Raw genomic sequence first — 25,524 nt, forward strand, 5'->3', positions numbered from 1 at the left:
TGCTGCTCTAACTTCTGTAAGATGCCTATAACCAGAAGGGTGCAAAAGAATCCAGTTGCAGTCTAGTTTCCTAGGTAATTAGTTTAAGCAAAAAAGAGGTGTTTATGCAAGTTGGAAATGTGTGCATGACAAATGACATGTCTGCAAGTTACTAATATGCCCCTCTCCCACCTCAACTGATTCACTACAATCACTCAAATTTCTAGCTAAAAATGAAAAAAAAAAAAGAGAAAAGGCAAAAATTTGTAAACCTGGAAACAAAGAACTAATGTTTTGTAACAGTATTTTAAATAGCACATTCACAGTTAAAGCCAAGACTCAGTATTTTCACCACGGTCCTTGAAATCAACCTACCAGTTATACTGCATTAGTCGTGGAAAAAGCCCAGTGTTTACCCAGCATGGTAAATAGTGACTTAAGAGAAATTTGAGATGGAAAAAAGGTATAAACTTGTCTGTGTTTTTACCTCTTTTTGAGCAATGCCCATTCTGTCCCTCCAGTGCATCAAAACCAGATCTACTTTCTCTTTGGCAAATTTCTCTACTTCTTTAGCAGCTTTTCCAGCCAGTCTCTGCCACTCTGGCACTTTACTAAGCTTGCCATACTGGTCCTGTGGAACAAAAGCCTATCAGTAACTTAATAGAAATTTAATCACAAGTGTATTTTGGAGACAATGAGCATCAACATTTTACAACAATTTCTTCCCTCCTTCCCCCATTTAGATACCGGTACAGTACGTGGAACAAGTTACACAGATGAATAGAGAATTAGTCATTTTAAGCTCACCATTCTTTTTAGATAAATACAAATTTTTCTACTTACAGTTGCAATTTTTAAATTATCCCTAATATGCATCCGGTCAGCATCCTTCTCAGGAACAGGATCAGCGCTGTCCAGGTACGCCAGCAAACCTGATGGCTAAAGCCACAAAATAATTTGTATTCCATAACAAATCTCTGAATTCAAGAGTAAGTTATACCGGTGTAAGTGCCTAGTGTAGGTAAGTAGTCTATCATATACAAAAACTCTACATTAAAAGAATGGAAATATTGCCACATACTTTTGAAACACTTGCAAGTTGGGAAATACTAGCATTAAGGTTGCACAGGCAACGTTAATCTGGCCCCCCTGGTGCATATACATTTAGATAATATGTAATTAAAGACTATTTCCCCCCCCCCACCCCCCACAGGACCCTGCTTCACTCAGTACACAGGATGGACTGTACTCAACATAGTGCATAGTGAACAGAATGTTGTATATAGGACCACTGTACCATTTGGTGGGGAAGCTGGAAGTTGTGTAGTGAATGAAGCAGGGAACTGCAGGAAGAGACAGGATGGTTTTATGTTTAATGCAGTTAATCTGGGGCACCTGGCATTGGCTTCTGTCTGACGACAGGATACTGGGCTAGATGGATCTTTGGTCTGACCCAGTATGGCCATTCTGATGTAAAAGCCAATCTGGAGCACTGGATTCTCTCTCTACCCATACCACAGAGTTCCAATGAGATTTTTTCAGAGGTTTAACATGGCCAAATTTGCTGTCTCCATGAAAATTGGCACAAGAGACATCCCTGATACCAGAGCAATCCCCATGCCCAATTTGAGCCCCTTCCCAGAAGCATGGAGATGCTAGAACTTGCCAGTGATGGTTGAAAGTATTTAACAGCTGTTGCCCATGTACTTCTTTGCCTTGTTTAACTGAATTTTGCCTTTTTTTTTTTAAAAAAAAAGAAAGTTCAGCCTGAAACAGAGACCCAGCATGGCAAGTATCAGCCAGAATGGTTGAAGTTCAACAAAATTACAAGCAACTGAAAACTGAGTCCAATAATGAAAAGGGTAAGGCAACCTTAAACTATTTAATAGAAGTTCTTAGATACTACACTGCTAAGGGATTATAAGTGCCTTCCAGCAGTTCTTTAAGCCATGGGTAACAGCATAGCTACTAGCTCCACCTAGAATCCAAGATTTTGGCAAGTTTCCCTTGGACTAGGATACTAGCGAAACGAACATTGAGTGCATCACAACTTTCCCTCAACCCAAAAGCCAAACTCTTCAATGTAAAGCAATAAAGTTATCTGTTTGGCAATGCTTCCATCCAACTTACTTAATCTTTTAAAAAGCATCACTTACTATATCTCCTGTGCCCTCGGTAGAGCTTGCCCCCTTACTGGCTTTACTCCACTCTCTTTCCTGTTCTAGTTCACTGTCTTTTTCCAACTTGTTTTGAGTGTTTTTATTCTCTCCATCTACTCCTTAACTCTACTGTTCTCCATTTTCTATCTCAATCCCTTTTTAAAAAATAATTTTATCCACAGAGTCTTTGCCCCATCCACACAGCTAGAGTCTCATTTCTGCCTCCCACACTCTTTAGTTAAGATAGCTACAATGACTAGGTTGCTCTGTTCTCTGATTTGTCCCCTTACGTCAAGAGAAGGAGCCAGCAGCTCCAGTTAGCTCACCTGCCAGTTCAAGTTACTTCTTCCCCCATGTGGCTGTGTTTCCCGTTCCCCTATCTCTGGCAAAATCTTTACTTGTGTATTAATGACAATAGGTGTTACAGGCTTTAAAATTGTATGTTCTATAAAGTTATCCCATCCCTTCCCACTCTTCAACCTAATCTCCTGCACTGCATGTCAAACTTAACATTGACACTAAACAAAAGGTGCCCAGGTATTAAAAAAAACCCTAAGCTACTCAGGTATATTTAGTTGAAATTTTTTACACCTAAAAGAATACCAACATTTGAGGACACATGAACTGATAAAATAAATAATAATAATTTAGAAGTGGTGTTTAAGAAGAGTAGATCACTCACTTACCAAAATACGTTTCAGCAAGCTCATAGCAGTTGCATTTTCAGCTGTCCAAAGGCCTACTAAATGTCTACTTAGCTGTCTGAAAAAAAGACATTGAGAAATTTTTACTGTTGTCTTGGCTAGAACAGTAGTTTTTTAATCATTACTGTGAATTCAGAACTGCCTTATAAAAAAAAAGAGAGTTTTACATTGTCAGCACAGCCAATGCTCAGATGCCCTTTGTTCACAAGAGCAAGAAAAAAAAAAGATGTTAATGCGAACTAGGTATCTTTTTGTAAAGCGCTTCAGCATGCTGCTCTGTAACTTTCTCATGCAGACCCTGCTGGCATGCTCTAAAAAAAGGTACGTTAATATAAAGGAGGTACCTTTTAAAGTGTGCTAGCACAGTCTGCACGGAGCAGTTAAAGAGCAACACACTGGAAAGCTTTACAAATTGCACCTCTCTGGTGCATTTTGCCAGTGCCATGTAGATAAGCCTAAAGTTATACTTTGTGAAAATTATACTTTTATCATTCTCAAACAGATCATGTATCTAAACAAATAGAGGAAGGCACTCCAAAAAGCAGAGTACTAGGGAAATAGTAGCCTCTCTCCATACATTCCCATAAGAAAGTTTAAGTATCCAGCTTGCATAGTAAGCAAAGAAATGTATGCCATCTTGATCATTAAGGCCACATTAAAACTGGACTGTATGAGGAACTCAGGAGAAGTGAGTTGTGAAATCTTGTTTATGAAATTGTACTTTTTGTACTGTCACACTTGAAGTGCTACTAGGCAAAGCAGTTAAAATGCAAAGAAAATGTCTAAACTACACCCAGTCATAGAGTAATTCACCTGTAGCATTTAAATATGCAAATTAAGCTTAAAATGAAAAATGATTCTTTTAAAACAAGAATGGAAGCTTCCCATGTTTCAGCATTCCCACATATGAATAATGCAAATATTAATGTCAAATAAAACTTGACATACCTATTTGTAAGCATCCTTTGATCTGCGCTTATTGTAAACATAGCAGTACGTAAATGACGAGGTAAGGCACCTTCACTGAGGGCAAGATCTTGCATTTTGGTAGCAATCTCTTTATCTCCTTCCTTTGGAAACAGGACAAGATGATTACTATGGAGAGAATCTTAATTGAGCTGTTCTATCTTTAGTTTACAATATTCATTACAAACTATTTTGACTATTTGACTCATTTAAGTATATGCATTTTGGGTAATTCTGAATGGTTAATTTCGCACTTCTATTCAGGGCACCCTCCTACGTAGCTTTAAAAAATGAAATCTCAGCAGCAGGGATCAGAGGTTCTAACTGAAGTGAAGTCACAAGAACAGAAGCTTTCCAATTGGCTTTAAGACATTAGTTCAAATAGCCATTACAACCTAAAAAAAAATGGCATGTTTATAGTAACACCAAATTTGCTCATTTTAGAATTAGTGATGTTTTGCTCCCCAGCACCTTGCCCCACAAATTCAACCTGGGATCTGAAAGACAAGCTGGATTCTTTTACTTGTGTACTACCATCAGTTACAGAGTGTGCAACTTAAACTTAGTTAACAGTGCTGTGTTTCACAGTTCAGGACAACTGCACTTGTATTTTCCACAGTAGTCCAGAGAGGGTACCTACTCTCAGGCTTCCACCAACTCTCAGACTTACAGCTCCCCAGCAATTGCCTTTCTTGGGTGAAGACCTGCATCTCACTCCCTGCTGACTGGGCTATTTCCAGGCTACACAGGTCCTTGCCTTCACTGTGTTATTCCCAGCAGGGCAGGTTCCCGAGCACACCTGCTTACTTTCAGAGACTAACAGAGTGACTGATTGTCAATCATTGTAAGTTACCAAAGGGCTCTCTTATGCAAACCCACTTTATTCCTAAGGTAAAAGCGCCACAGAGAACACAAAAATAAAAACCTACTCACATGCTAATAAAAACTTACCAGAGATTACCCCAGCCCTAACATGGGCTCTGACTGGAGCAGTCCCTCAAACAGCTGACTCAAAGGGTTTCCTTTTAGTTTTAAATACATCACAGCTTCAGCTCAGAACAAAACACCCAGTCTTACAGGTCTCAGTAGGCCCAGTCCTTCCTTCCAACCCTTGTCTAAGGACTTTGGCAGGACCTCTGTATGTTGAGGGCCCATTTGCTGGATCAGGAAGGCAGCCTTGAGCCAGTTTAAAGCCAGTCTATTTATCCAAAAAATCCTTTGTTTAGGAGCCCATGGAGAATTCAGTTTGAACTAGTATATGCATACCTCTCCCTGGGAGCAGCTTCAATGGAGAAAGTACATTAGCATCCCTCTCCTACTAGAGAAGGTATATCCAACAGCTCAACATAACACAATTGCATTTTTTACTACAATGGACCTCAAAGGTATTAAATATAATTCAATTCAAGAAAATTCAGTCCATCACATTATATATGTGCAAGCCAGAACAGACTGTCTCATTCTCCTATAGTCTGAGGATATTTATCACTGAAGAGTTGGAACTGGTTTTTACTACTGACAAGCTACAGATTCCAATTTCCTATTCAGGAAAGAAATAAAGCCACATTCAACACTTCTCAGCATGTTATCCCAAAGTAATTATTTAAAAAATAATCTCACCTCTATTATTGCCTTCATAACCAAACCAGCTCCTTTTACAATTGCCATTGAAGGGTGCTGAAAAGAGTTAGTTACAATTTAGCAACAGCACAAACTAACTTACATTTTTATGGGGAAACAGACAGTTCAAGGGATAGGAAACTGAATTTCATCTAGGATGCAGTTCTGAATTCAGCTCTGGTCAAAAATGACCAAATATTTATAGTTCTTGGGGAGCATAGGCTCAGGGCCCCTGAAATAAATTAAGAGTTCTGACCTGTTCCTATGAACAAGAGTTCACATTACAGTTATGCAAATAGCACTACTGGAAGTTTCTGGGTACTCTCAAAAGACTGAAATGATCAAATGGACATGGAAACAATTCTTCTCGGCCTGGTCCGCACTACAAAGTATTACAGGCAAAAAACTTACCATGTGCTAAAACAGCCTTATATGCATCCACACTCAATTTTAAATCTTGTTGACAAAACCCTGAGCTTCTGTTGGTCAAATTAAACCAGTTCCCAGAGCAGCACAAACCCTCTACCAGCACTCTTCTACTGGCAAAATGCCTGTGTGGATGCTGAATTACTTATACTGGTACAGAGAGTCCTCCAGCAACAATCCCACAATGGCATTGTCCCCACAGACTTTTTGAACTCTGCAATCAGAGGTCACAGTGACTGGAAGCCCATGCCCTTTTGAAATGCCTCTCTTCCTGCTAGCACATAGGTATGGCTTGAGGTAGTAAGAGAACAAAAAAGGTCTCACCTGAAAGAGCTTAAAGAGGGTTCTCCCATTAGATGCTACCATCTCTAACAACATATCAAACTGCTGCCCTTCAGTTGTCTCACTATACGGAGCACAGAGGGCAAATGTAAGGAAGTCCAGAAGTGAACTAATAACAAGGGCACCTGTCCCATGACCCTGAAATTTAAATGAAGCATGTAAGAATTTTAATCATACCAGCTGGTTTTAAAATCTTTACTTAGGATTTTAGTATTGCCCTTGAGCTACCAAAGGAGCACAGGTCATTTCCTCCACCACTCTTACCTGCATCCCACTTGTAGCTAATAAATAGCAGTATTTCAAATACAGAAAGATAAAAACCATTGCCATTATTTTAGTGTGGCAAAACAAAAAAAAGTTTCCAGAGCATTCCACAAAGGATTCATTATATCATGCTTCACAGAAGCAGAGAGTCCTCTGAACGGAGTTGAAAGTAGTTTTTTGGGGGGGAAACCAAAAGAGCTCAAATAAATCAGAGCGCTACAGATCAGAGGAGCTACAGTTTCTAAGTAGCGCTTTTAGAGTCCTTGCACGAGGTTATTCTGTTGGAAAGGACTGGTTTAACGGGAATGCTTTTCTGCCTATATAGGCTGAACATGTTACAAAAAACCTAATGAGAGCCCTCTTATGGCATGTCTACACTGCCCTGCATTTTGCACAAGGGGGGTTTGGATAGCACCAAAGTGCTGCACTGTGACTCCTCTGTGTGGAGGCTGCAGGCACAAACTTCAAGGTTCTGAGTTATCAATAATTTTGTTCTCTTTGGTAACTCAGGACCTTTAAATTCACGCCTTCAGCATCCACACAGGGGAGTTACAGAATAGCACTTTGGTGCACACAGCTATTCATATGCCCTTAGGGCAGTGTAGACTTGCTCTTAGGGTCTGTGAAGAGAGCAGTTTCCCTCTGATTTCCCCAGATACATACTGAACACAGTCTCAGTATCAATTAGATATATTTTTGCATTTGAGCCATGAGTGCAAACTTCTCTTATAGCAAAGATGTGCACAAGCTTACTTTAAAGGACTTGCTATATATGACCTGTCAAACCCTCAACCTTTAATATTTCAGTACTTTTTCCATGAACTATGCCTTAATCTATGACTTACCACATGAGAATTAAATTTCTCTAATAAGTTTTCCAGAAACTTCTTTGAAGAAAGAAGGGAAGCTTTGTTCAGCTGCTCTTGCCTCAAGTCGTAATCATCATGCATAGGCTATATGATAAAGAAAGCATTCACAAATGCAGTCATATTTCAGCCTTCGAACTAAACTTAAAGATCTGCACAAGTCTTTTGATGTAGCAGAATGAAACTACAGTCCACCAAAATTTAATACTAACAGTGGACTCGTGACAAAGGAAAACAAGCTAGTTATGAGAGTGAATCCTGTTCCTACTTCTAAACAACCATGACAACTGAGTCTACTCATGTGATACTACTGGATAGCCTATGTACACTGCAAGATACGCATGCACTACACTTTCCACACAAACCCCCATTTTCAGTGCCTTGCAATTCACATATTTAATCATTTCAAAATAGGAAATCTCCTATTCTGTAACATAGTGATTTAAACACTTACACACATGAGAGCACATAGCATGTCAATAGAAGCATGTGTTACTCCATCATTATTTCTTTTAAGAGCTTTCACCACCTTTACTCCTAGACGTTCCCGAAATCTGTCACGAGAAAAAAGGTAATTTAAAATGGATATTGCAAGTGTATCAAGATATCTTTTAAAAAAGCCTTTGATATCAAGAACCTTCGAGCAGCTAACTCAGAATTTAGGGCTTGTCTATATGAACTGTTAGTATGTGGCAAGCTGGAGTATAAGTCTACCCAGGGCCGGCTCTAGGCACCAGTGCTCCAAGCATGTGATTGGGGTGGCACTTTCCAAGGGGCAGCACTCCGGCTTTTTTTTTTTTTTTGGTTTGTTTTGGGTTTTTTTTGGTTTGTGTTTGAGCGGAGGTGAGCTGCAGCAGTGGGGGGCACGGGGAGGGCTGCAGGAAGTAACCCGGGCGGGGGAGGGGCAGAGGAACCGCCCCCTCCCCAGCTCACCTCCGCTCCACTGCCACCTGCTCCCCTGAGCACGCTGCCGCTCCGTTTCTCCCCACTCCCTCCCAGGCTTGCCACGCAAATCAGCTGTTAGGGTGGGGGGGGGGCGTAGGGAGGGCCGCAGGAAGTAACCGGGGTGTGGGGGGGTGGCCGCATAGAGGAACCGCTCCCCCCCAGCTCACCACTGCCTCCTCCCCCGAGCACACTGCCACTCTGCTTCTCCCCTCTCTCTTCCAGGCTTGCCTGGGAGGGAGGGATAGAAGGGGAAATGCAGCATGCCCTGGGGAGGAGGCAGGGCCGGGGATCTGGTGAATGGGTTGGAATGGGGCCGGGGGAGGAGGCGGTGGGAAATTTTTTTTTGCTTGGGGTGGTAAAAAACTTGGAGCCAGCCCCGAGTCTACCTCACACTAGCCTGCTGCATACTAATGGCTTGTTTTCACTACCACATGACATTGGCACCGTTGCACCGCGTCAGGTGAAGATGCATTGCGCCAACGGGAGAGCGCTCTCCTGTTGATGTAATTACTCCACCTCAACGAGAGACAGAAGCTATGTCGGCAGGACAGCATCTCCACCAACAAAGTGGTGTCTACACCACACTAAATTGATACAACTTACATTGTTCAGGGTGTGGTTTTCACACCCCGAGCCACATCACTTACACTGACTTAAGCCATACTATATACAAGGCCTAAGCGTCTCCATGGAACCTTCTGCTACACACTAAAGATTATGTAGTGCACTTTGATCTACTCCCATTTCAAAGTTTAGATTGATCTAATCTACTTTGAAATGGGAGTAGATCAAAGTGCACTACATAATCTTTAGTGTGCAACAGCAGGATCTACATAGACCATTAGGATATGTCTACACAGCAAAGAGACAACTGCAACCGGCCCATGCCAGCCAACTCTGGCTTGTGCTGCAGGGCTGTTTCACTGCTGTGTAGACTTCCGGGCTCTGGCTGGAGCCCAAGCTCTGGGACCCTCCTATGCTGCAGGGTCCTAGCGCCCAAGCTCCAGCGCAAGCCCAGAAGTTTACACAGCAGTGAAACCGCACTGAAGCCTGAGCCTCATGAGCCTGAGTCAGCTAACACCAGCCAGCCATGGGTGACCAGTTGCTGTGCAGACATTCTTAGAGCTCAGCAGGACGGTGTAGGGTAAACTTAGTGTGGAGCAAACTGGGGTGTAACTCCTCATATATACAAGTCTTTAGAGGACCTCTCCCTACATATTTTCATTTTCTTTCATTACAACTAAACAACGTACATTTTTGCCAAAAGAAAGCTGAGTCCAAAAGCCCAAAGTCGGAGTTCAAAGTCTGACATAATAGTAGTTATAGTAAGGACATGGACTTACTAAATGCACAACAAAAGAAATCATCACTTTACATGACCAGTGAAAAGTTTACAATAGATTAATGCCCAAAAATCAGAGAATTCAGTTCAAGAAATTTAAACACAAAACAAAACAAAAAGAAACTGTAGCTAATTTAATTTGCCCAATTTTTTCTATTTATAAAATTTCTTCACAATAATCTTCTAAAAGCCACACACACTTTTAACACATATAATGAAGGCTGAACTTACTTCATTTTTACAAAAGTAGCCTAATTCTGAAAGTGAACAAGACATGCACAATTTCTTCAGAAAGTCAGTCAAAAGGTTTCCAGATTGCATCTTTAAGCCAATTATGAGTATGTATCGTGAGTTCTACAAATTGGCAATGAGCAACATTGCAAAACCTACTTCCTTTACATCTTACTTTTTGCTCCTCTAATGCACGTAATCTAAGGTGTAACTGATTTTACACTAAGCTTGGTGCTCACTGCACCTTTTATCCCCTGTGGAATGTATGGAATTTGTAATTGCAGCTGATGTGTCACCAGAAAGATTAAACCAGAGGTAGTCTATTTTTTGGTCAAGGTCCAAATTTCTTGGTGAAGGTATATAGTCAAGGTCCAGACTCCAGAGAAAAAACAAAAACAAACAAACAAAAAAACACACAATAATGAAAAATAGTAAATGATTTTGAGGTTCGTTCAACAGCATCTGGCGGTCCATCATTGACTACCCATGGATTAAACTACTGCATTTGTTCTTTTAAGGAAAAGAAATCAGTTTTGAGTGTTCTGAGTAAATATCTAACACAAACTATAACTTAAAAGCAGAACCATAGCTGGGAACGCTAAAGATTAAATCTTAGAGTGCTGAGAACCCCTAATTCAGAAACCGTCAGCAAGATGCAGTGTACACAATCAGGTGATCCAGTACCATCAACCTTATAGTCTTACATACATAAAACTGCTACTTTATACAAGTTTTTCCCCGAAGCCTCAGCAATTATGGATGATCTCAACCTCAACTCAGACTCAAAGTTTCAAAGAGAGACTGGTGAGCACAAGTCTTTAAAACAAAGTTTCCCGCTATCAGCTTAAATACTTACTTAGGAAGCTGAGTAAAGGCAAGGAAGCCAGCTTTTGAAGCAACTAGTCGTCTCACAGCTTGGAACTGGCTTTCAAGTTCTGCATTAGATGCTACAATGTCCCCCTCTTGAGACAGTAATGCTGTTATGGCATTATTAATCAGTTTCTCCTTGTTTTCAGAGAACAGACCCTGGTTAAGGAGGAAGAACCATTAACACTTGTATAAAACAACAAAACTGGAAGAGGTTGGGCAGAGAATTCATTCTTACATCTTGTGTTACTGCATGCAGAACTCCACTGTATGAGATGTTAGCATTGAACCTGAACACAGCATCTGCAAAATTACCATCTGCAATGAGAAACAAAAGGTAGTTGGGAGTTATAGATTTTAAATGGCTTAGAGATCTGTTGTGCTATAAAAAAAACCAAAACACACCACACGTTCTTTGAACTGCAGTAAAAGCTGAACTTACTTGGAGGAGCAGCTAAAAACCGGAGGTGAAGGCTCTCTACTTCCTCATCTACAGGCATGCTCAGCAATCCCCAGCGCTGGCCTTTGTGTGTTGGGGTCATTTTCACACACACATCTCTATTGCCAGAGGCTCTTACTCCATCCAGCAAGCTAGCTAACAGGGAATCTCTGAGAAGAGAGAAACATGTTTAGACACTTATTACCCTGTGAATTTATTTAGGCACTTATGATTGTTATAAGAAAAAAGTTGAGCACACTGACTGCACCGTACATATGTGTGCCCAAGATTTCTACTTGAATTCACATGGATCAATGTTTTCCACTTTTTAAAGTTTGCAATGCTACCAAATACAAACTGCATGAACCAATAACATGACAAACTATAGTGGAACTCTTCCACTAACAATAAGGAGATATGTAAAGTGATAGTGGATGGGTGTAGTATGATAGGGAAAGTAGTATTTCAGCTAGACTAGATTTGTCTGGACTTTTTTTTTCCTTGCATGTGCTACTTTTGTTTTTATTTTCTGCACACAAGCACCTTGCTCTACAATCAGAGGTGCCTAGCTTATGGTCCATGGACCATTCACAGCCCAACAGAGCATTTCATAAGGCCCACAGCCTGCTTCCATACAATATACTAGCAACTCACACATTAGCATTCTGCTGTCATGCTTACATCATTTTAGTTTACACAAGAGTAAAAATAGGCTGTTCCTATGTATAAGTATTGTCTATCTAAATACATACAAAATAAGCTGAACTTAAAATATAAATCAATACAGGTTACTTTAAAATCGTAATATGTAGAATCTGTTTGGCCCACATATGGATGTACTTAGGTTTACGTGGCCCTCCTGTGTAATAAGGTTGAGCACCACTACTCTACAGGATACCCTCAGCCACATTTAATCCATACAGGTGTGATGGGCAGACAAAGGGGAGGGTGGGGGGGGGGAAGAAGAGAAGAGGAAAGACCAACTCAGTCCAGACACTGAACAGTTTAGCACATGGATACCAGCTAAAACATCTAGATTTAATATATTAGCTTTCAATCAATACTAGTTTCTCAAGAAAGAGCCTGTTAATACTGTCTCTCCTCTAATCGACCTACTTCCTAACACTCGTTTGTTTAATCAGCATGTCTAACTACAAGTTTTTAAAAAACTTGTCAATTACCTTGACACCAAGTGGACAAAAAGTATATTTCTAATTTACCCTCTATAACTATTCACCTGTATGGGATAATATAAGTGTAGGAGAAAAAAATATTTTTATAGTTTCTTCCATGATCCTATTTACTGAAAGCAGATAGATATGGATCACCAAGGAGTTCACAAATTTAAGTGAAAAGCAGATGACATATGGGGAGATGTCATGTGGTATCTGTCTGAGGTAGTAGAGACATCTTCAGGGGGTAAGTCACAGAGTTGAAGGCAGGCTTTGAATGAAGAGAGTTTGAATTTGGTCCTTGAAGGTGTTGTTTTTAACTTCACACAGCTTACATAATATTTTTGTCATTCAACTGATTTCCCATTTACATTTCCCTGTAATCAATAAACTTTAAAAATACCTCTCTGTTGAAGAATATTTTCGGATTTGTCCCTTGATAAATTCAATGGTAAAAAGCTGTGGATTTTCACAATCACATACCAGTGCAAATACCTAAAAAGAAGAAGCCATGTAATAAGAGACCACCACACTTATAGGAAGCATTTAATGCAATTCTCATGTACTCAAGGAGGTGAATTGTTGAGCCAATGCTCAATGTTACAATATATATTCAAGTTTAAAGGAAGTGATCGTCCTCTCTTTTTTGGAGAACTGCAAGTGTAATCAGAACTTCCTAGAATTTGTTGTGTCAGCTTTTTGGTTTGTTTTTTCAAAATGAATCCCAAGAATGGTTTCTGTACCTTTAGAAAATGGGGTCTAACAGAATGAACACAGTAAATAGTACTAATGAGTGAACCTCAGTTTTAATTGTCCTGTTGCAGTGGTACTATACAATATTGCATTTTAATAGTCAAAAATATTATTCTAAACAGGATTGTCACCTACCTCTCCTAGAGGTTTCAGTGTCACAATATTATAAGTAGCAGGATCCCGCTCTACTAAGCAAGTTTCTGTAAGGGCTAATACTCTTTTCACAGGTTCCTTAAAGAAAGAACATGTTAGAAAAGGGGACCTCTTTTTTAGCCACCTAATAAATCAAATAAATAAGATGTAGTCTAAGTTTGTAGACCTTACCGAATGTCTAGGTGTTATTTTTTGAACAACAAATTCTGCTAAAGATGTTATAGACTCATCATTGCTGTATTTCCCAAAGCGAAGGCTCAAGTATTGCTCAAATTCTAAAGGTTCTTTCCTTATTCGGAGGGAGATGCCTATGTAATTGCCAGCATGTTCTATTGCACTTTTGACAATTTCTTCCCTTTGCTCAGATGCAAACATGTGCTGCAAATTTTAGGAAGAGATATTTAGGTAAGTTTAACACAAAAAATAAGAAACTGAACATCAGGTGTAGTCAGCTCACAGACTTAAAGTTTCTTAATAGTTATAAAAAAGTTGACTTGTTTATATTGTATGGTAGTCTGATTTTTTTTTATTAGTATCATTTACTAGTGAATGTTGTTAACTTGATAAATGGCATACTTCCCCCCACTCCCCCTCCACACAACAGGAAATACTATGACAATAAAGAAAAACATTTCTCCACAGCAGTTTGTAACTTGACTTCACTAGTTAAAATGGTTGTAAAAATATTTTAAGTGAAGACATTTTCCTAAAATAATCAGAAATAAAAGTATTATATAGAAGTTGTTAACAATAGCCATTGTAAGTTTTTTTTGTAAACAAGAAATAAGACACTTAAGTGTGTCTTGAATAGCTTAACTTGTGTTTCCCTCTTAGGAATACAGAAAATTAAAACATTTTTAATTGTGGCAGCACTGATGTAGAGGTATTTAAGTTTAAGGTAATTCCTACTGCAGAGCCATCTTGTTTTGCTGCAGACCATTCAGTTGCTTGCAGTGTACTTCACAATAACTGGCTTAGGATTTTTATTTTAATTGGGCATAGCTGCATGGGTTCTCTGCTCCTTCATTTTAACTTGTTCCACTCAAGTTTATACACAGGTAAACAACAACCAGTCTCCCGGTTAGTACTCAAGGGGACTTGGGCACAATTCCATATTAAATGTTTTATTGAACCAACTTCTGTTGAAAGAAGCTTTCAAGGTCTATGGAGATCAAAAGCTTGTCTCTTTTACCAACAGAAGTTGGCCCAATGTCACTCTCATATCCTGGACCAACATGACTACAACACTACCAATATTAAATGTTGTATAATTTGCCCTGTTGAACTTATCAAACTACTCAATCTACAAGCCATTTAGTATCTGCCATAATAGTGATTTGAACCTCCAGGCAAGAGACTGAGACAGCCTCACACTTCTTATTTGGTTTATGTAAAACTTCTCACGACTTGATATGCATATGCATAAAATGTTATAATACTCACCAATCTACTAAATCCTCCATAAAGTATAGCAAAACCTCCCTGATAGTCAGAGAGGTCAGCAAAGCCTTCGATATTTCTGTAGTCATAGGAACACAGGACTTTATTAGTTGCAGGATTAATTTGATCAAACCCTCCAGGAGTCACTTCCAGAATCACAGGTTTTCTCGTCTCACTCCAGTGATGCTTATAGCAGTTGTATCTCTGTGGAAGAAGAAACTGCTGTTAAGTCCGGAGACAACCAAAAAGACTTCTTCACCTTCTGAGGACTACATCTACACATAACAGTTCTTTAATTTGACCTGGTTTCATATGATCAAGCAAGTTTCCCCAATAAGTCTGAAAGCCATGACAGCACAGCATGGTTTGACCTATCTTTACCTCCTGACCTTCAAGTTTATTGATTATATTGTAATTGATATAAGCTTAACCCAGTCCTGACACACTGTTCACTTACCGGATATTCACACTGCAACATGAGTCCAGGCTCTAGCCTATATGCCATCCTCCATCCCCCCTCCCCCTGCCCCCATTTACACTGAAATAGTGCTAACCCAGTGCTCGGACCCAGGGTCCTGAGATCCTGCAGGGTAGGACCACCCATGGTAGAGTCCAGATGGAACCCGGGGTCCAAGCTCTATTGCTCTGCAGTGTCGCTGCAGCCCCACTGACTCGGGTCCTGGGAGTCATCCAGAAGAATGACAATTCCATGGGGACAACTATCCTAACAATCTGCAATCCACTTGGAGAACTGAAGTTACCCCCCTTGGTGAATAGGAGCAGCTCAGGTCAGTGTTGACCTATTCTGATCACCGCTCTGCAAGCACATTATCAGACAGCCTCCTGGGTTGGGTGATCTGTTCAAGCTTCCTGTAAAGTGCAAGATAGGCAATAAAGTCTTCCCACAGTGCACCACGGTGGTAGGGCTAGAGAGGCCACATTCTGCAAGGGACATTAGGGATTCTGGCATATGGTTACCTTGACTTGGGTCTGCGCACTGCCAGATGCCAGAGCCCTAGGTTTAGCATGGGTTAGAAGAGTCTTAAATGCAGGGTTTAAATACTATGTAGACACTCAAGCCTAGGGTTCCCCATCATGGGTCAGTTGACTCAAGTCCCACAAACCCTGGGCTTACATTGCAGCGTAGACATAGCCTTAGATTGGGAATCCCCAACACATTTCAGTCATTAGAATCTTGATTGTTCTATAACAGTGCTATGGAATTCTTGTTTAATAAAGTATCACTTCAAAGAAGTCCTTCGTGGTGTAGCCCTAGAATGGTAATAGGCTTCTAGACACTCAAATGGATATAAATGAACAAAGCCATGAAGACAGAAGATCTATTAAGATGCATTCCAGGGAGACCAGTGGATGTGAAACCAAGTGTCAAGGTATGGGTGTTAAGTCAGTTTTATGAGATTTATGCATTTACTACAGAGATTCAGTAGCTAATTTCCAGGAAGCTCTTTCATGCTCTCTCCATAAGTCTGTCTGAAAAGATATGCCTGGAAGTTTTCCCCTACTCCCACTATACACCAAGAATTATCTTTTTCCCCCCCTTTCACAGTGACTAGCTATGAGGCGGTGAAGTCCTCCCAAAAGTGCTACTACTCATTTACTTTAAAACACAAGACTTTGCTGAACAGTGTTCTGATAACTTCACTTTAATTTCAACTATTTCTAATTAATAATATTCAATCTCCTTTTAAAGTGATTTTTGAAATAGATCCACACTTCTATAGTTTGTCTATTATGGCTACGCCACATAAGAGTAACTTGGTAGCAACCCTTGAAGTGACAGAAGTATATTTTTTCCAGTTTGTTGTGCAGTTACCTGTTACCTCTTTGCTCTATATGGAGAGTTCTCCCATATTGTTCATCTCACAACATTTAAGAAAAAAGAAAAAAATTGCAAGGCCACAGGATTGGCAGGAAATTCAGATTTAGGTGTAGTAGGTAGCCATAACTATTTAAAATATAAAGGGACATGGTCAACTAGAAATTAAAGTCTGTTTTTACAGTGTTTGTAAATATGAAATGACTGGATTTGTAGTCCAATACAGACAGGCCAGATACTTGCCCTTCCTGTGATTTTTCCTTCTGAAAAGTCTGTTCTGAATCTCTGTAAAAAGGAGAATGAAAACAAGTTGTTACTGTGATTTCAGTGAGAAAATAATTCATTGTTCTAATTATTCCAGAGTGACTCGAATTCTTTTGGGATAGTCTAAAACTTAAAGATTTAAAAGTTGTATATTTAAAGTGCACCATTTGTTTTATTTAAAAACATATGTTCACTGGTAGTGAACAATGCAGCGATATGCAGACGGAGGCTCACAAGCCGCAAGTACCTCTTTAATGCATCTCCTGCAGCACGTGATATTAAAACACTCTGCAACTTAATTATTAATCACTACAAATGCTTTTACTGTGTTATTAACAGAGGTGAAAGTAAGCTGGTACCGTGTACCGGTAAGAAAGCGGCCTCTGGTACAGGCTGGTACACAGCTGACGTTAAAGTGCTGCTGCGGCGGGGGCAAAAGGGGCATCTGCCCTGGGGTCAGGCCATTTAAAAGGGCCCAGGGATCCCGGCCACTGTGCCAATAGCCCGAGCCCCAGACAGTGCAGGCTGGGCAACGCTGAAGGGCTGGTTGGGGCAAGGCTGGCACCCAGCCCCACCCATAGGTGCAGGAAGTACGGGTGCAGGGGGTACTGCATCACCCCCCCAGGCTTTGCACCCAGCGTGGCCCCTCGCCCGGGGTGCCAGCTCCTCACCCACCGGGCCCCTCTGCTGCCATCCAAGGTCCTGGCTGCCGGCCCCCTTTCCTGACCCCGGCCTGGGGCTCAACAACCGCCCCCAACTGTGATCCCAGCCTGTGGCCGTGAGGGGTGTGGACAGGGGAAGGAGCAGGCACAGCTCAGCACTCCCTCCTTAAAAACTGTTCCAGCATCACTGGCCCCACCCCTTCCACCTGAGGCCCCGCCCCTTTGGGGGCCCAGAGCCAGGCCTCTCCCACCATGCCCAGGGGTTTGGCAGCATTGCATACCAGTAAGAGATTTAAGTTACTTTCACCCCTGGTTATTAACCAATTAAGTTATCAACTTGCATTAAGAATATTAAATATTCAGGACTATAGTAAATGAAACATTCACACTATTGTGGCTCTTTTGGGTAATATTGGTCACTAACTTGGCTCCTAAACCACTGAGGTCTGAGTATCACTGGTCTAACACATTCAGTAAATTGGAGTCTTACATACAAGTTATTTCAATGAACACCGTAGGCCAAGTATATGAATATATATTTTAATATATAAGCACAGCAGCTTTCCTTCTCATCACATAAAATACAAAGTGAACATTATTACATCTAGTAATAGTGTAACAATACAGTAACGTATCTTAAACTGGTTGAATAGCTAAATAACTTACCAGTGCTTCTGTAATGAGTTCTGTTCTATGGTCTGTAGAAAACTTAAGAGTTTCAGACTTCTTTCCACTCCCCTTACGAAAGGTGAGGCTGAATTCTGTTCCTTGCCCCTTTCCAACAGGACCGATACTACAAATATCTCCATAAGGCCACTAAGGTAAACAAATTAAGGTAATTTGATACGTTTCTATTAATGTAAGAAATAGAATCTTTTATATCCAAAATGTAGTGAAACAGGTATTGAAGGGTGTATTTGTACTTTAGGTCTCTTTATAAGAGGTCTTAATTGTTAAAAACAATTAAGGTTATAACAAAACCCAACACTCTAGTTTGTGACTAATATAAACGTATACTGTAACTAAATAGGGGCATTAACAAGCAGCATACACATTTGTTTTATGTGTAAGTATTCAAATTTGATGAGGAGGCTCACTGCAGTCACTCTCTGCGGAAAGTTAAAAAAAAAAAAAGCTAACAATTCAGCTAATGAGAAAGCACAAAGATCCAGGCAAAGAAGGATGGAGGAGTAGAGCAAAGTTGGGTAAAATTTGTGACTCTGCAGATCTCTGCCCTGCAGTGATTCTTTTCAGGGACACAAGAACTGTCAAATAGTCCTGAGATCGGACGGATGGACGCACACGCGCGCGCACACACAAAAAGGGAAGTTGAAAGAGATTGTTTTACTAAGTAACTATTTTAGTTCTGTTGTGTAACAGAACAAAGAGGACTATACAAGCTTCTAAAGCCACCAAATCACAGTTTAAACTATTAGCTATTGCATCAGCTACTTTTCTTTAGCATATAAAAAGGACAATTTGACTGAGCAAGCCTAAGCACTGCAGTGCCCAATCATGAAATTAGTGCAACTGATACCCCTTTTGGTTATGCTTAGTGTTTACACAAGAGAGAACCCTCTGTAAAATATAGCTGACCACACTCAATATTAAGGAGAGGACAAGGTCAGTCAGAAGAGTATTAACATGAACTCAGATTGCATTAGGATATCTTAAGGTATCCAAGAAGGCTATAACTACATTTATCATTACCTGATTTGTAACTTCTAATGTGTTCGGATTATATGTAGTGATGGCATGGGTTCCAACTGAGAAGACTCTCTTATACCTAGAGCATACCAAAAAAGTATTTAGTTTAAAAGTATTTTCCTGAAATCTCATAAAAACAATATGTACAGATAGTGTATTTATAGTAGAATATCTCCCATTAGGAAAGAACCAACATAGGCCTAATCATAGTCAAACCATTACAATGAATATGGCCAGACTTAAGTGAGTATGCAATTTGCTCAATATAAAGGATTAAGTTTGCTAGAGTACCCTTTCATCCCTTCATCTTTGTCTCTTTTTCCAATGTGCCTGGTGAACAGAAGAAAAAGGAAAGGTTTAAAAATATTTAAATTGTTGCAGCAGTCTCTCCCTCCCTGCCAAAACACAAGAAGAGCTAAGCCCAAAAACTTAAATAATGTGCATTGACATGTTAGGATAATATTCAGAAGTACAAAATACCAATGGGAAACTTGCAATGGATATTTTCACCAACATGACTATATGTAGAAAGGCAAAAAAATTTAGGGAGAAAACTGATATTTACAAATTCAAAATAGCTTAAGTTGAGACAATTCTGAATGGAGAGCACAGCTTCCAAATAAAAGTAACTACGTGAACACTTTTCTCCAAGGAACTATATTGACCTAATTTAACAACAACAACAACGTATACAAAAGCTGCACCAGAAGTTTGATGGTTTGTGTGGTTCAAGGAAAAGCCAACTGGTCCAAATCTACCAACTGCTAGTTTGCAGCAAGCACATGAGTATATAGCATCTATACAAATCTTATTTAAAAGTAACTTAAGACCTCTAACTTCAAGATCTGTGTCTGTCTAAATTAGCATTTTAACATTTATGCAAACAAAAGAGCTAGAAATCTGGAATTAGAGTTCTACAAATATCTTTAAATCATACCCTGTTTCCCTGCCCATTTATAATTCATCAAAATTAGTAATTAGAGTAACTAGGTATATTTTACATATAGACTTCACACATATTAAACACATGCACAAACAGCATGTTTCAGCTATCAAGAGCCCTCTACTCAAGGTGGCTAAAAACGGTATGGCAGGAGTGCATTTCATGGCTGATCATTAACTATGGATAAAGGTAGACATAGGGGGATTTTTCATCAGAGGAGGTATTAAGGAGACACTTTTCTATGGATCATGGTGGAAGGGTAAACAGTAAAGATTTCCTTTGAATTGCAGAGGCAAGCAAGCAGATACATTTTTCAGTGAATGGACAAGTGAACTGGAAGAGGGTCTCAAATTGAAGTTGTTCTTTACATCATATGTATTCTGTGTGATACAACGATCTTCAGTCTCTATTCAAGTGGTGAGGTGCCTGGAAGTAAGAGGCTTTGGGTGAATAGAAAGTTAAAATGACCAAGTGAAAGAGGTAGTTTTCAGAAGCACCTTCAATTAATATTTCACACACAAGTCAGTTTAAGATTTCTAAAAGGTGATAAGTCAGTAAATAGTAAGGGTCTGGCAGCACTCAGTTTTACTACTTGAAAGATATTCGTCAATTAGTTATAAGTATCTTCAGAAACAAGCAACCCTAGGAGGAGAAATTATAGACAGTTACCTTCATTCAAGGTTTCATTTCAATATTGCCTAATGTTTAGTCACCATGTTAGAAATAACCTTCCCCTCCCCCCCACTCCAAGACTAGTTTTACTAGTTATTTTAATTATATTTCCTTGCTTTTGTCAGTTACACCATTATATCCTTTTGAAATATTAGTATTTAATGCCTGAATGTAAATCAAATCTGTTTAGTCTGAGGAAGGATTTACACACTTCCCATTTGCTCACAGCCTTTTTTGCATGCTACAAATTACGCACATTAAACTATATTTCCAAGGACAGTACTGAACATTTAGAAGCTATAATTTGAGGGATGATGGAAAGCAAGAAACAAGATGCGACTTTGAGCAAGTTAAATGAACTTCTGAAGTGTTTACTAACCTCTACTATACTTGGTATACAATATAAATCATTGTTTAAAAATAAAATAAGGTGCAAGTACAGAAACAGTTGACAATTCAAATACTTAGAGTACCCAGAAAGAGCTCTTGAATAGAAACTGTTTATCCTATAAAAACTTGAGACCCATGAATGCAAACTCTCATGGCATCTATTCTATCCTTACAGGAATATTGTCAAAACTACCATTCTGTTCTCCTCGCTGCTTAGTTCTGTTAGCAGTCAGGATGCCGAAATACAAGAATTCTGCTTTATGTTCTAGAATTAGATAAAATATTTACTTTGTATAATTGCGGGGAGGTGAACTTACATTTACATCTTTCAAAGATGAGTTAGGTGTATGGCTGTCAAGACTGCCATAGCATGAACATCATCCTATATATCTGAGGTCCCATATAACACTACATTTTGAGGCTGCATGGACCCCCTTCTCCTCCTCTGCAATCAAATTTTCATACACCATGGAAGAACAATTTTGTTAGGATATAGATATTCAGGCCTGTCTGCCAAGGCCTATACTTTGATAAGAATTTAGGTGTATTCTTATCACTTAGCTAGTTATAAAGGTATAAAAAAATACAGTGATTTTTTATTCTAATGGCCTTCTTTTACTGTGACAGTCTGAGGCCTGGTTCTTCGGCTAAGCAGCAAAGGCAGCCATAAGCTGGGAAGTGTATGGTCACATCCTCACATTCCAAACTAGTCACATTGAAATAAGGTGCTATTAGGAATACAATCCTGTCCTGATATACCTCTCACCTCCAGAGAAAGGGAAGAGCCTAGAAGATGTAAAAGGAAACTTAGTTTGATAGCATCCTATCTGGCAAGAACTCACTTATCAATAGACACAGCTGGAAAACCCTTATGTCTGTATAGATGTAGTTGTGAAATCCTCACTTCTGTATTGTTTTGTATGTTTATTTGCACGGTCTGTCTGGTTCTGTAATTGTTTCTGTTTGCTGTATAATTAATTTTGTTGGGTGTAACCCAATGAAGGTGGTGGAATATAATTGGTTAAATAGCCATGTTACAATGTTAGAATTGGTTAGTTAAATTTCAGTAAAGTGATTGGTTAAGGAATAGCTACGCAAAACTCAGGTTTTACTATATAGTCTGCAGTCAATCAGGAAGTAAAGGAGGGTGGGGAAATGGGAACAGGGACTGGGGATGGGGGAACTGGGATCATGTTTTGCTAAAGGGGGAAATGGGAAACAGGGGATGGGAACAGAAACAGGGACACAGACAAGGCTCTGTGGTGTTAGAGCTGGGAAGGGGGACACTAAGGAGGTAAACTAAACTAAACTCATACTTGCTGGAAGTTCACCCCAATAAACATTGAATTGTTTGTGCCTTTGGACTTTGGGTATTGTTTCTCTGTTCATGTGAGAAGGACCAGGGAAGTAAGAGGGTAAAGGAATAAGCCCCCTAACAAATTTGAGGAGCTGTTTTGGTTTCAGGGGGTGGGGGGGAGGGATAGGGGCTCCTGCCTGTAGTGTGATGTTTCTCTCATCCTCTTATGGAGTTGCATCTAAGCTGCTTCCTTTATAGTTTAGCTACTTTTACAAAACCTTCAATCCTCTGGTTTGCAATGATGTGTACAGACACAGTCTGAATTTACAAAAACTTCTGAACAGACCATAGCAATATCAGCAAAAGTAATTAACTGTCGATCAAACTGAAGAGTAGGTTGCAACAAATAGTAAAATAAAGTGAACTAGGCCTGGAAAACCATTAGTTGTAGGAGAAAAAACTAACTAGCTATCTGGTGGTAGATTGGAAGAATTATAGTTAAAAGGTACCAAATATAGTTAAGGCCCCTCTACACAAAGTAAGTATTTGAGAAATGAAGAGCTCACTTATGTCACACAGGTTTAGTCTACACTTCAAAAGTTTTGCCAGCATTGCTATGTTGGCTAGGAGCATGAAAACAAAACACACTCCCCCACCACAGCTGTGCCAGCAAAAGCCCTGCTGTAGACAGCTATGCTCACACAAGAGTGCTTCTGTCCGTTTAGCGAGCATTGCTGGTTGAAGAACTCCATCGGTCAGCTTACACTGAATCTCTAAGCTGGCAAAGACTATAGGGCAGGCAAGCCCACCTCTACTTTTGCAGTGAAGATGAGGCCTAAATCAGTGGCTAGCCTGAGTGTTTCACAGTATGTGGCCACTCTCATATGAGCTAACTATTACAGTGAAGAAAAAAATATATTACACACGCCAAAAGTAAAAATGCATCTTTAACGGTGAAAATAAGGTCTTGCTTACCAATAGAATGACTGGATTAGCAGCTGACGACTTGTGCTAACTTGAGCTGGGTAGCTGAATCCCCACTACAGTACTGGATTGTCAGCAGCACTGGAGATTTAACCCAGACCCCAACAGGCCAGCTAACTTGAATTTAAGGTCCCATCTAATTCCAGCTAGAGAATGTGGACATGAGCTGGAATAGGGCCAACACTCAAGTTATACCATGAGTTAACACAGCAGTGAAGACAATCTCTTAATAGAGATGGGGAAGGAATGGTTCATGTTTGTAAGCCAGGAGCACAGTACCTTGCAATACCATTCTACATCAACAGCAGTGGGGACAGAAGTGCCAGACAGTGAACTATTAGTTATTTGCATAGTATCTAGGAGCTTCAGTCATGGCAGAGGACCCCCATTGTACTAGGTGCTGTACAAAAAAGAACAAAACCACTAAGCTGTTCCTTTATTTCCAGCTTTTACACAAAGATCTATGGCAACATCAGTATCAAGTTTGTTTTCTCAACATGGAAGCCTCTATGCATCCTCCTAACCAATTCCCTCTATTTATGCCAATGCAAGCAGCAAGACAGGCTTAGTTGAACCAGTCTTACCAGCAACACTACTGCATGCTCTTTAAGAAATGCCTATGAATGTTCCTCCATATTCAACATCCATTAATACTAAAAGCTGTCTAGTCCAAAAAGTCTCATGTTCTTTATTAGCATAATAGTTACAGAAGGGTCCAACCACTCCAGTTAAGGCTCTTATACAGCAGAAGATCTGCCTTTCCTCAGGATAGCTAGTTAAGATCTCTCAAAGCCGCCAGTAATTTTATGTTTTAAGTCAAAAACTTCACCCCTTTACAAAAATGTAACAAATTAGAAACTGATAACCTACCTCTTCACGAGCCACAGATAAGGGATTATCTATTCACTTGATTGATGTATACTTAATGTTATTAGCGTCATAAAACTCTACAGAATGCCAGTCAGCCAAATCAGATGTCACTGACTTAAAACCTATTTCTTATATAGGGCTCTTCATCAGTAGATCTCAAAACATGGCAGTCTTTAATATATTTATCTTCACAACATCCTGTGAGATAGGGGAGGATTAACCCCATTTTACAGATGGGGAACTGAGGTCCTGAGAGGTTAAATGAGTTGCCCAAAGTTACATGGAAGTTAATGGCAGGGTAGGGAACTGAGTCCAGCTACAGTGGCTAGTGCTGTGGGAGGCTCTCTTTCCCGCTCTAACAGCTTCTCAACAACTTTAGTGAACTGAGTAATTACGTCTCCACTTTTATAACTGAGTTGTCGTCTTTTTAAAAGGACATGCTGCAATTTATTTTTAACATACAAGTTATTTGTTTAGTCCATGTACAGGTTTGGAAGTATTGCAAAGTACTGGAACACCCTTGTCTAATGAGGTTCCACAGAAAGCCACAAAAAGAATGTGCCTCCCATATCCAAGGTGTGTTAACACCTAACAGCCCTGTGTGTTTCATTGTTCCTCTTAAACACTAACAGTCAAAAATTATATTTAAAAGTAGTTCTCGGAAATCAGACCCATTTCTATTGATTTTTTTAAAGGTGTAAATGGAAAGTTTGCCTAAGAACCGAAATCAATTTAAACTTATTTCTGAATAGTGTTTTCATTTTTTAAAATCCTATGTTACTCCTTTACACAAATATATTTGAAAGCTTGATTTGAGAAACATTAGGCTCCAAAAATCTGAAAGAAAGATTTACTTATTCTAACAAAGTAAGGGAATGGAGTTCAATATTATTTTTGTGTTTTAGGAAGTGTTATATAATGTTCTAGAAAGTCGAGAAGGAGAATGGGTGGAATTATTGGTCACTAGAGCGATACGGCTATTGGATGTAATCAATTGCATGCTGCAGAAAGGTGAATGGCTAGAGTTGTGAATTACAGAGGACTTGCTCTGCTAAAATCTAGAAGCTTCTGGACAGATGGGCAAAGCATTTGATAACATGGTTCTATATCAGTCTGATTTAACTCATTTGTTTTTATTGTTCAATGTGTTCATTCACTTGGTGGTTTCTTGTTCTAACAGTAGAAAGTAGGAAAAACTGAACCAATACCACTAACAGGTGAATAGTAAAG

At 39.7% G+C, this 25,524-nt stretch overlaps 1 protein-coding gene and 1 long non-coding RNA gene across 2 annotated transcripts in view; one reads left to right on the plus strand and one right to left on the minus strand.

Annotated features, from left to right (window-relative positions):
* Positions 1–25,524, minus strand: part of DNAJC13 (DnaJ heat shock protein family (Hsp40) member C13) — an 88,164-nt gene that overhangs the window by 54,071 nt on the left and 8,569 nt on the right. Inside the window, exons 2-19 of the mRNA XM_045004409.1 lie at positions 19,142–19,217; positions 18,098–18,247; positions 16,749–16,790; positions 14,672–14,872; positions 13,400–13,606; positions 13,211–13,306; positions 12,726–12,817; positions 11,154–11,320; positions 10,950–11,029; positions 10,701–10,870; positions 7,781–7,880; positions 7,306–7,413; positions 6,179–6,334; positions 5,429–5,485; positions 3,791–3,912; positions 2,825–2,900; positions 823–918; positions 467–610 (exon numbers count right to left, since the gene is read on the minus strand). Of these exons, the coding sequence (XP_044860344.1) occupies positions 467–610; positions 823–918; positions 2,825–2,900; positions 3,791–3,912; positions 5,429–5,485; positions 6,179–6,334; positions 7,306–7,413; positions 7,781–7,880; positions 10,701–10,870; positions 10,950–11,029; positions 11,154–11,320; positions 12,726–12,817; positions 13,211–13,306; positions 13,400–13,606; positions 14,672–14,872; positions 16,749–16,790; positions 18,098–18,247; positions 19,142–19,217 (2,140 nt within the window). The remainder of the gene's footprint in view (positions 1–466; positions 611–822; positions 919–2,824; positions 2,901–3,790; positions 3,913–5,428; positions 5,486–6,178; positions 6,335–7,305; positions 7,414–7,780; positions 7,881–10,700; positions 10,871–10,949; positions 11,030–11,153; positions 11,321–12,725; positions 12,818–13,210; positions 13,307–13,399; positions 13,607–14,671; positions 14,873–16,748; positions 16,791–18,097; positions 18,248–19,141; positions 19,218–25,524) is intronic.
* LOC123363454 lies at positions 15,923–24,890 on the plus strand. Its single transcript, XR_006576762.1, has 3 exons — positions 15,923–16,059; positions 18,217–18,252; positions 24,772–24,890. It is a non-coding gene; the product is annotated as an uncharacterized LOC123363454 (long non-coding RNA).

This window comes from Mauremys mutica, chromosome 2 (assembly GCF_020497125.1).
Source record: "Mauremys mutica isolate MM-2020 ecotype Southern chromosome 2, ASM2049712v1, whole genome shotgun sequence".
Classification (NCBI taxonomy): Eukaryota; Metazoa; Chordata; order Testudines; family Geoemydidae; genus Mauremys; species Mauremys mutica.